The 12,265-nt window shown below is 31.4% G+C and overlaps 1 protein-coding gene across 3 annotated transcripts in view; it reads left to right on the plus strand.

Annotated features, from left to right (window-relative positions):
* LOC145297592 (nucleolar protein 6-like) overlaps nucleotides 1-12,265 on the plus strand; it is a 94,688-nt gene that overhangs the window by 22,481 nt on the left and 59,942 nt on the right. Inside the window, exon 1 of one of the 3 annotated variants that reach the window (XM_080143642.1) lies at nucleotides 1,011-1,454. The exons of 1 other annotated variant lie outside the window; for it this stretch is intronic. In XM_080143642.1, coding sequence (XP_079999768.1) covers nucleotides 1,425-1,454 — 30 coding nt within the window. In that variant the 5' untranslated portion in view covers nucleotides 1,011-1,424. Of the gene's footprint in view, nucleotides 1-1,010; nucleotides 1,455-5,712; nucleotides 5,792-12,265 lie in introns of those variants that run through there. One more of the 3 variants, XM_080143644.1, reaches the window with a different exon arrangement.

Here is a 12,265-nt window from a genome sequence, read left to right on the forward strand (position 1 = left end):
CTCGTTATCACGTGACACGTCGGCAAAGAAGTGAAACCCCTTAGTAATTAAATTTTATTTATTTATTTTATTTTATTTTTTTTTGGTACTAGTGCACTTATTGATCCGTGCTGAAATAATAACGTTATTTAAAAAGCCATTCTTAACATGGAGAGGGTGTTTTGTACCTATTCTTTAGTTTAACATTACAAGTGAATAAAAAAAACAAAATTTTAATTAAACTTGGAAATACGATTAAAAATATAGCGCAGATCACTCTCTGCATTAGCACCTTTTTTTTCCCCAAAAAAAATTTTTTTCTGATACTTAAGTCAATCTAGAATAATCGCCTGAAAAAAAGTTTCTATTAAAAAAGTGTAAAACGCGCATTTTTAGGGAGTGGGAACTCTCGTACAGGAGGTCCGCCGGTGTTTGTTTTTGTTATTCAATATCTTAAGACTTTACTAGTTATCTTTGAAATTGTCCCAGAAAACTAATTAACTTTCTACTTGAGCATAACTTTCGAGTTTCCGCAGCCGCCATGAAAACATCAGCTACAGCTACAGTCGGGGTCGTACTAAAAATGTACGTCTACTTTATGTCTAGGCACCCGTACTTGGAAATGTCAATGGGACCGTCCGGGCATTTTTGTAGGCCAGAGTGTTTTACTTTTGACTCGTATTTTATTTATTTATTTATTTTTTTTTTTTATATTTCCCTAATTCTGAAAATAAAAAAAAGGCATTTTTTTACAAAAATGTTTAACGCAATTTAAGTGTAAATTACTAAATATAATTCTAATTTTACTTTATGCAGATCTGTTATTGTATTTTACAAATTCTTAGGAAAAGATCACTTGTCTGAACATTATTGTATTTTCTTTAACAAAGATTATATATATATATATATATATATATATATATATATATATATATATATATATATATATATATAATTTTAAATAGCATTCGATAATTTCCACTGGCAAAAACCGGAAGTGTCTTTAAAGAATTTGCTTCATAATCATCATCAGCAGCAGCAATTAGACGGACATAAAGTAACATTTTTAGTAAGACCGGCGTCAATCGTGATTTTTCAAACGCACGTGTTTTGCTTGAGATTCGTCTGCAAAACTTTTACGTTGATTAGCGAGTTTGCGCATGGGGCAAGTCAATCGTCCGTCTCACGCTAGATTTGCTCGCACTATTCTGAGCGAATACGTATTTGTTTTTATTTTTATTTTTTTTTGTCTTTTTTATCGCTTTCCTTTGAACATAAAAAAGTGAATCATTGTGAAAAATCTTGCCTTCTACCGGATTAGGACGGAGTATTCAGACTTATTAATTAATTTGGGTATATCTAAAACATACGAAAGTAATTATATTACTTAACTGGTGGCACGCGTATATTGAATCAATTTTTTGCCGGACACAAACGAAGTAAAAATGACTGAAATAAAACTCAAGGACAAAGAGGTAAATAATTCGTTTTATTTTGATAATATATAAGACATTTTCTCATATTTATATTTATTTCTTTAATCCAGTTAAAAACAACTACACGGTAACTAAGTTTTCTTTCGTGGGTATTCTTTTTTCTTTTCTAATCGATCCAATTTCTTTTTTATACTGTTTTTTTTTTTTTTTTTTTTTTTTTTTTTTTTTTTTTTAAGTTAAAACCTTTATTAATAAGAAAAACTTGATCGCATTTTTTCTTTTAATAAATTTGTCATTTTTAACAATCTAAAAGTTTAAAGTTTTTAAAGTCCTAATGATTTTTCCCGGAGCTTTAATACCAACTTTTTAAAGCGAACACGTGCTAAAAAAAAAAAAAGAAAAGTTCTCCAAGAATAGTTCGCAGTGCTGTTTGTTTTACAATTGTTTACTGTGGCGAGGGAACCAACTCTTTTACTAAGAGATTTTGTTCCTTTCTTTTTTCATCTCATTTAAGATGCTCGATGTAACGATATTTTTATATAAAAACATAAAAAAAAGTTGATAACATTAATTACAAAATGTAGTGTGTACACGACTATTAGGAAACTAATTGGTAAATTTTAAAATTAGGTCCACCTCCACGACTTTAAAAGGTTTTCGGCCATGCTGAATACGAAAATCGCCTTGAAATTTGTAAAGTTGTATTATGCATTGTATTCTTTGGCGGCCATCTTTGTTACGAGCGTAGATTTGTTTATGGCGCGCACGCGCGTAAAAACGATGGCCGCCAAAGAATACAACACATAAAACTTAATCTCGATAAATAAAGAAATTTCGGCATTATTATACAAACACCGTGACAGGATTAGGGTTAGGGTTAGGGGTTAGGGTTAGGGGTAGGGTTAATTCGCTGTCACGGTGTTTGTATAGTTTTACCGAAATTTCTGCAAAATTTCAATGCGATTTCCGTATTCAGCATGGCCGAAAACCTTTAAAAGTCGTCATTTAAAAGATGGAGGTGGACTTAATCTAAAAAATACCACCCAATTTTGACGTGTCACCTTTTTTTTATTATTTTGGCTTGGACTTTGCGCTTTTCGGATTATTTTGTTTTTTGCTTTTTGTTTTGACTGGAGATTATATATTTTTTTTTTAATCTATAATTCTGTCCCTTACAACAACACAATATGTTGTGTTCAGTTTCAGATGATTATTTTAAGCATATTTGGAACCCCCTCAAAGCAAGGGGGGTTGTAAGCAAATATATATATATATATATATATATATATATATATATATATATATATCGTTTATGAAAAATAAGTACATTGTTATAAAGCTCCTTCTTCTCTTAATAATCGCTGAAAATTTCGTATTGATTGGATAATTACCTGATTTTTGGTAGATTTTTTAAAAAGACGGTCTGCCAAAAAGTACTTACCTGCCCCCCGCCCCCAGGTTTGGTGGTGCCTAAAGTATATGCTTTTAGCATATCTAAAAACCTATTGAAGTCGTCATTTTAAAGGTGATTGTTATAGAAAATAAGTAAAAAAGGAAAAAAAAAAATCACTGTGGCCAGAAAGTGGGTGCTCATTTTACGTTCTAAGTGACCCCCACTTCTAAATGTTATATTCGCTTTCATTTTTATTTAGTTGAAAATAATTTGTAAAAGAAAGCCCCTTATGTTAAGAAGGGCATTCTTTTTTTTCTTTTCCTTGTTTCTTTTATTTCTTGTCTTTTTTTGTCTTTTGTCTTCTCTTTTTTTGTCTTTTGTCTTCTCTTTTTTTGTCTTTTGTCTTCTCTTTTTTTGTCTTTCGTCTTCTCTTTTTTGTCTTTTGTCTTCTCTTTTTTGTTTTTTGTCTTTTCTTTTTTGTCTTTTGTCTTTTCTTTTTTGTCCTTTTTTCTTTTCCTTTTCTGTTTTTCTTTTCTCTTTCCCTTTTTCCTTTTCTCTTTCCCTTTTTTCTTTTCTCTTTCCCTTTTTTCTTTTCTCTTTCCCTTTTTTCTTTTCTCTTTCCCTTTTTCCTTTTCTCTTTCCCTTTTTCCTTTTCTCTTTCCCTTTTTCCTTTTCTCTTTCCCTTTTTCCTTTTCTCTTTCCCTTTTTCCTTTTCTCTTTCCCTTTTTCCTTTTCTCTTTCCCTTTTTCCTTTTCTCTTTCCCTTTTTCCTTTTCTCTTTCCCTTTTCCTTTTCTCTTTTCCTTTTCTCTTTTCCTTTTCTCTTTTCCTTTTCTCTTTTCCTTTATCCTTTTCTCTTTCCCTTTCCTTTTCTCTTTCCCTTTCCTTTTCTCTTTCCCTTTCCTTTTCTCTTTCCCTTTCCTTTTCTCTTTCCCTTTTTTCGTCTTTTCTTTCCCTTTTTTCGTCTTTTCTTTCCCTTTTTTCGTCTTTTCTTTCCCTTTTTTCGTCTTTTCTTTCCCTTTTTTCGTCTTTTCTTTCCCTTTTTTCGTCTTTTCTTTCCCTTTTTTCGTCTTTTCTTTCCCTTTTTCGTCTTTTCTTTCCCTTTTTCGTCTTTTCTTTCCCTTTTTTCGTCTTTTCTTTCCCTTTTTTCGTCTTTTCTTTCCCTTTTTCGTCTTTTCTTTCCCTTATTCGTCTTTTCTTTCCCTTTTTCGTCTTTTCTTTCCCTTTTTTCGTCTTTTCTTTCCCTTTTTTCGTCTTTTCCTTCCCTTTTTTCGTCTTTTCCTTCCCTTTTTTCGTCTTTTCCTTCCCTTTTTTCGTCTTTTCTTTCCCTTTTTTCGTCTTTTCCTTCCCTTTTTTCGTCTTTTCTTTCCCTTTTTTCGTCTTTTCTTTCCCTTTTTTCGTCTTTTCTTTCCCTTTTTTCGTCTTTTCTTTCCCTTTTTTCGTCTTTTCTTTCCCTTTTTTCGTCTTTTCTTTCCCTTTTTTCGTCTTTCTTTCCCTTTTTTCGTCTTTTCTTTCCCTTTTTTCGTCTTTTCTTTCCCTTTTTTCGTCTTTTCTTTCCCTTTATTCGTCTTTTCTTTCCCTTTTTCGTCTTTTCTTTCCCTTTTTTCGTCTTTTCTTTCCCTTTTTTCGTCTTTTCTTTCCCTTTTTTCGTCTTTTCTTTCCCTTTTTTCGTCTTTTCTTTCCCTTTTTTCGTCTTTTCTTTCCCTTTTTTCGTCTTTTCTTTCCCTTTTTTCGTCTTTTCTTTCCCTTTTTCGTCTTTTCTTTCCCTTTTTTCGTCTTTTCTTTCCCTTTTTTCGTCTTTTCTTTCCCTTTTTTCGTCTTTTCTTTCCCTTTTTTCGTCTTTTCTTTCCCTTTTTTCGTCTTTTCTTTCCCTTTTTTCGTCTTTTCTTTCCCTTTTTTCGTCTTTTCTTTCCCTTTTTTCGTCTTTTCTTTCCCTTTTTTCGTCTTTTCTTTCCCTTTTTTCGTCTTTTCTTTCCCTTTTTTCGTCTTTTCTTTCCCTTTTTTCGTCTTTTCTTTCCCTTTTTTCGTCTTTTCTTTCCCTTTTTTCGTCTTTTCTTTCCCTTTTTTCGTCTTTTCTTTCCCTTTTTTCGTCTTTTCTTTCCCTTTTTTCGTCTTTTCTTTCCCTTTTTTCGTCTTTTCTTTCCCTTTTTCGTCTTTTTATTTATTTTTTATTGATCCGTGCTGAAATAACGTTATTATTTAAAAAGCCATTCTTAACACGGGGAGGGTGTTTTGTACCTATTCTCTACTTTAACCTTACAATTGAATAAAAAAAACATTAAACTTTAAGCTTAGAAATACGATTTAAAATATAGCGCGGACTGCACTAGCACCCATTTTCTTATTAATAAATGTTTAGTAATTATTTTTCTTTTAATATTCATAAACAGTAAAAACGTCGTCATTTAAAAAGAAAATGCTATTTAAAAAAGAAAATAACATTGATTAAACGTAAGTAAATTTATTATTCTATCATCATTTTGTGGTAAGTAAATTTCAAGAACCGCCGATAAGTTTCAGAAAAGAAAAAGTCGATAAAAGTGACACAAACAGTAAAACAGTAAAAAAAAAAAAGATATTATTAATAAATGTGTAGTAATGTCTTTTATTTCAATATTCAATATAAGAAAAGAAAAAGTCGATAAAATTGACACATAAACAGTAAAGAAAAAAAAAAAGATATTAATAAATGTGTAGTAATGTTTTATTTCAATATTCATAAACATTAACGTTGTCATTTAAAAAGAGTAAAAAAAAAAGTTTTAAAAAGTCGATAAAAGTGATTAAAAGTGAGATATTATTAATAAATGTGTAGTAATGTCTTTTATTTCAATATTCATAAACAGTAAAACAATGTCGATAAAAAGTGTTGTTACTATGGCAACTAAAACATGTCCTTTGCGGCTGCGCGGGAGAAATCATTGTTTTTTGAGGGTATTCGGCAGGGAACTCTTACCGCGACCAGTACCGTCAAGTTACTCTTAGGTAGATATCTGGATTTTTATTTTAACTTATTTTTAAGTGCTTTGTTTTGTTATTTGTTTTGTTTAGTTTAATACACGTTCTGAAAAAAGTGAAGTCGCGGTAATGGCTCGAAAATTACAAAAAAAAAAAGACTACTGGTAATTCATGCAGTTTATTTATGGTAGTTATTATTAGCTGTGATTTAGCTTAAAAGAAAACGACGAAAAAATAAAACGCGTGTCGTCGGTGGCTTTTTTTTTTTTTTTTTTTTTTTTTTTTTTTGTGCAAACAAGCATTCAACCACTAGTCATAAAACATGGTTAATGCAATAAAAAGCATGTACTAAATACTTTAAAATACAAAAACATGGTCCAGGTGGATCGAAAAGTAATTTTTATTCGCCGTGATTGAGAGCCCTTGGGCCCCTTGGGGTTGAGGTTTAAGTGAAATAGACATCGATTGGCGCGCTTGTCTGGGATTTAGTCTTTATCTAAGGGAGATAACTAGCATTTACTAAGGAAATGTTTTGTTGCAGATAATTTAGGATGCTGAAACAATGAGTAGAACAAGGAAACTATTTCCTTTCTTATATACGAAGAAGCTTCATTATTTTATAGAAATCTAACATACTGAACAAATTCATTTTTTCAATCGCTGAAAGGGAAGATTTTTATGACAATTATAAAGTTAATCATCCAAACATCCAATGATGTTTTTCAATTAGCCAAAGAAAAATGTTTCTCTACTTCAAAAAGAAAAGAACTTTATTTATGGTTTTTTCTTAATTTTATTTATTGCGGACCATTATCCTTTTTTTTTTTTTTTTTTTTTTACAAGGTGGTCACCACTTATCAAGTTCCGGAAGCCACTCAGGGATAAGGGTTATTGTAAGTACAGTACGTTAGTGTGGATATTTAGAGTGCCTACTTAAGGGGGCGGTTCATCAGGAATTTGTTTACGTTGGACTTGAAGACATCCAAGTTGTAGTAAGCAGGGAAGCAGGCAGACAGAACAGAGTTCCACAGGCGTGCAGTTCTAAGAAAGAAGCTTTGTTCATGGAATCTACGTTTTGATTAATGCATAGATAAAGTGTGGGGAAAGTTTTTGACAGTGGATTCAGCTAGACGGGTGTTTTTTGTAAAAGATTGGCGAGGGGGGGGGGCAGAGATTGGAGTTCAGACGAGCACCTGCCATGGAAATAACGATAAAACAAAGATAGGCTTGCAACGTCTCTTCTGTGGGAGAGAGGTTGCAGGGAAGAGAAAAGGGCATCCCCCACTAATCCACAAAGTCTATTTTGTACTCTGTAAAGGCAGGATAGGCTGTTTTTAGCAGCTCCTGCCCATATATGGCAGCAGTACTCCATCCTTGGACGTACTTGTCTTTTATATAGATAGAGAATTGTATCAGTAGTGAGATATCTTCTGGAGCGATAGAAGGATCCCACCATCTTTCCAGCGACCTTGGCAACAGACTTGATGTATGTGTTCCATTTCAGATCAAGAGTGAAGATCAAGCCCAGGAGCTTGTCAAAACATGGGGCTTCTCCTAGATGAGAGCCATCCATTTCAATTTATGCCAGATGGGGATCAGAGCATTGATTATGTAAATATAGGAGTTTGGTTTTAGATGCATTAAAGGTAACCAGCCACGTCTTCCCCCACTGAACCACTCGTTCAAGATCAGAGGAGAGAGAATCAGAGAGCTTTGTCATTTACAGTCTTTGATGTGTTGCTGTAGATGGTCGTATCATCAGCATAGATGTCAACGAATGATTTAAGTATGTGTTTAGGGAGATCATTGTTGTAGATCAGGAAGAGAGTTGGACCCTTGAGGGACTCCAGCATTAATACTGCAGGCCTCTGATTTTTGTCCATCAACCACTACTCTTAGAGGCCTATCAGAGAGTAATGATTTAATGATAGAGAAAATATTTCCAGTTATACCGTAGCTGGAGATCTTCTGAAGTAGGCCTTTATGCCATACCTTGTCGAAGGCCTTTGATATGTCAAGAGCAATTGCCCTAGAAAGGAAGCCTTTGTCAAGAGATTCACTAATCCTCCTCTTGTCTTAGTTGTTTCATGACGTTTCGACCAACTATTCCTCTGGCCTTCGTCAGGTGGTAATCGCGACAGATAGGAACATTGAATCTCTTGACTGCATTCACTGCAATTACGAAATGCTGTGACACAACTAATACAAGATAAGGATAATTGTCCGCAATAAATAAAATTAATACTCATCTCAATAATGAATTCCAATTAAATAATGTATATTGTTTTTCTGTTTTAAAAAAATAAAGAAAATGCTTAAATTTCATTTTTCTAATATGAAAAGTACTTAATTAAAATAAAATATTTTACAATGAGAAAAAATACTGTTTATTTACTTATTATTAGGCAATAAGTAAACTAACGCATTCTTCATATGTAGACCCGCCATCAGATAGAATGTGTTTTCAGCAGAATCCATGATCGGATTATCAGGAATAATGTTTCTCTATCTTTGCATTCTATAGTAGTGACATTGCATTTATTGCTACACTGTTCAACTGCCCCGAACACTGAAGTACCTGCTCTAAATCATCTTCACTTAAATTTCTTAAAGAAGTACGATTCATCTATTTTAACGTCTGTTGGCTTATTTTCATCCAACCCACCAAGCAATATCGGCTTGTTTAAAATTCTCTTCTCGCACACCTCTCTGATGAATTGTTTCCAATCCGTTATGGCTTTTGATTTAACCCCTACTTTGTCAATTGTGGATGGTTTCATGCTTTTCCCAGGCTAACTATTCACTTAACTACGACATATCCACTGCCACCCGTCCTTTATTTCCCTCTTTTTCTCAAAATCCTAGCTATTTCACATGATGCACAAATGTTAGTATTAGCTATCAAGCCTATGGAAGCTGCAAATTCATTCTCACTGTTTGTTAGTTATGGTAAAAATGAACCAAATGATCATTTTAATTCTGTTATTTCAAGTGGAGTGACTACATAGTCCACTATATTTTCCTTATTGAATCGAGGATATCTTAAATTAAGACATATTCTCCGGCCTTCAGAAATGCTACTAATAATTATGTAGTCGAAAGCCACAAAATATTAAATTCCAATGAAAAATTTGTTTAGCTTTCAAATGGCCAATGAAGAAGTTGTAATCATAAAAGAAAATGTTACAGTTAATTTATTTGTTCCTTGCAAAAAAAAAAAAAAAAGTGATTCTTCGCTTTAAAAAGTTATGTGATAAATTTATTTTGGCAGAATAGTTATAAACAGCTAAGCACTAAAACAGCTGATGTTGACTTATTTAATGAGAAAAATCCTTAAAGAAAGTGGACTCTTGATGGGGAAGGGGGGGGTTAAAAAAAATTGCCTCAGTCTAGAAGGATTTCTCCGTCACTAACCAAGGAATGAACAGATGCAACACGTTTTTGAGAGACAATGAGTAAATAAACTGTAATTTATTTTCCAATCAGAAAATGTTTTAGTTTCAGTATTTCTCCATTGCTAACTGAGGACCGAATAAATGCAACACTTTTTCTTTTTTTGCAAAAGAGGCAATAAGTAAAACTGTTTTCTAATTGCAAAATGAAGTATTTTCTCGTATTACAAAAATGAAATTAAAGAATTTTCTTTTTTAAATTTCTTTATTAAATAAAGAAAAGACATCATCAATGAAGGTTATCTTTTTGAAGTGAACATTTTTCATTGGTTAATTAAAAAACAACTAATTACTATGATAGTGTCCCATTGACTACTGTGCACTCTTTAACCCTTATCCTCGAGTGGCCTCTGGGTCTTGATAAGTGGTAACTCCTATGTAAAAAAAAAAAAAAAAAAAAAACTAAATAAAATAAATGTAAGCAGTAATGAAAATGTAAAACTCTAATTTCTGTTTGTTAAAATAACGCGGCAAATAAGCAATAAAACAAGTAATTTGTTTCATAACGATTAAAATGTAGCGCAAATCATTTTTTTCAAGATTACGAAGTTTGTAATCGGGGTAGTTAATATGTAATGATTCTACTCAGGGAAGCCATGTTTGTGTTAATCTCTGTAGCGTTCTTTTAATGATGGTTCGGTCAATCCAGAATGTCCTAATATGTAGACATCAACCAATGAGATTGTGAAGAATGATAAGAGGGAGAAATCATTATTCAAGTAGTGGTAAAGCATTAAGAGTATGCGATGTGTAAGAATTTACTGGTCAGTTAATAATGGTTTAGACCCAGAAAAGATGAAAAAGTATAAATGCACGCTGTGTAGAATGGGGTCATAAGAGGACTTATTGAAGAGGGGGGGGCTACTTCCTGTGTAGGTTAGGATGATGACGAAGATGGCGCTCCTAGGAATAAATGTAATGTTTTAATATTATAAAATAATGTGTATGAAATGGCTAATAGCATGAATATAATAAATTTTTATGTGCAATCTGTTATTGTAAACCTACGGTATTTTGGTCCAGAGGGGAAAAGCTGTGCCTCTTTTATTATATACAAGGAGATTATGAGGTTCCTCTTTCGAACAACCAATGAAAAATATTTACCTACTTCAAAAAATAAACTTTGTTTATGATGAACGTTTTTCTGTATTTAATAAAATTCTTAAATTTCTTTTTTTTTTTTAATGAAAAATACTTCATTAAAATAAAATTTTGTAATTAGAAAAAAAAAAATATTTGTCTCTTTTGCAAAAAAAAAAAGTGTTGCACCTGTTCAGTCCAAAAGGGAGAAGTATTTCTTGTCATTCTGGCAAGGAAGCAATATGTGATAGGATTTATTTTTTTTTACATTGACAAATTTATTTACTTTTTGTATTTGGTTAATTAACATTGTTTCATTTGTATTTACTTGTTTTATTTTGTTTATGTTAATTAACAAGTTTTACTTGATTTTTTTTTTTTTTTTTTACTTAACATTTTTATTTTAATTTGTTATTTCACTCATTTATTATTGGTCACTTTTTCACTTTCCTTATAATTTTTACATTGCATTATTTCAGCATCATAAATTATCTGCAACAAAATAACATTTCCTTACTAAATGCTAGTTATCTCCCTTAGATAACCGCCATTTTTTTTTTTTTTTTTTTATCAATCTCTAATTTGTTTTAATTTGGGGGGGGGGATAGAATAAACTACAAGAAATGAAATAAAGGATTAATTAAATGCATTTCTTTTTTTTAAAAATCGAGAGAATTCTCTAAAGAAAAGTTGTTTTAATTTAACAACAATAAATTGAAATCAAACAATGTGCTTACCTTTTATAATAACGGCTTTGAAAGGTTTTGGGCTATGTTGAAAATGAATATCGCGTTTAAATTTTACCCAGACAAGTAATTTCATAAAGCAACCATATTGTTTAATTTCAAGTTGTTAATAATCATTGCTTTAAAATTTTGAATTTGTTTAAAATACACATTGGTATGAATAAGTGGTCAAAAAACAAATACAAATACAACCAGCAAATGTTATCAATGACAAAATAAAATACTGTTATAAATGTTAACGTGACATTTATTGTGTAGGTTTTTAACAATATTTTTTATTAAGTCATTATCGAGATTTCAAATAATTAGGTGTCAAATTGCAGCCATTAGTCTTGTTCTCACCTAACACTAGACACTATTTGTTATTCAGACTAAATAAACGTTTTAATGTAAGTAAAAACGCAAAACTTATTCAACTAAGTAGAGTAATTTCTTTCCTTTGATAAAATTTATATATTTTTTTTTGTTTTTTGTTGTTATTTTAATACCATATTTCGTATCAATTTGTATTGTAAAACAACCCCAAATTTTCTTTTTATATTTATTTATATATAATTACATTTAATCCTATATTTATGTTCTCTCTGTATTAAAAAGTTGGGTTTTTTTTTTTTGGTTTTTTTTTCGGCTTTTGTCCCCCCCCCCCCACCCCACACACACACATCCTGTGAAAATGTGAAACGTTTTTCGAACATGCGCAGTAATACTACGTGCAATTGTGCATGGTTTATCATGGTTTCATTTACACACATGTCAAAGATATGCACATACAAAATGGCATAATGAATTACATTGCTTAATATCCGGAAAACTACTTGTTTGCCTTAAATTTAAATGTGATATTTGATTTCACATACCAGTTGTTATTTCAAAGAAAATAAAAATTTACCTGAATTTTTTTTTATTTTTCTCTAAAATAGTGACAGGCAAAATGGAGGTGTGTTGTAAGGTTTGTTTGTAAAACTGAATTGCTCTTTAAAAATCTACAAAATCTCTGGTAATTCTCTAATCAATATGAAATTTACACAATCAAGTGAAGAATGAATTTTATAAAGGTATCTTTTTTTTTTGCGTACATAACTCTGCCCCATCCTTTATTTTCCGTTATTCTTGCCAGACTTGGACATATATTTCTTGGGTGGGTGGGGGAAGGGGGTTGAGGAAGAATGTAAAAAAAAACAGGCTTACAAATTTTGAGTATGAAAACCCGAATTTTGAATGTT

This window comes from Euprymna scolopes, chromosome 18 (genome assembly GCF_053919585.1).
Source record: "Euprymna scolopes isolate OS-2025 chromosome 18, ASM5391958v1, whole genome shotgun sequence".
NCBI lineage: Eukaryota > Metazoa > Mollusca > Cephalopoda > Sepiida > Sepiolidae > Euprymna > Euprymna scolopes.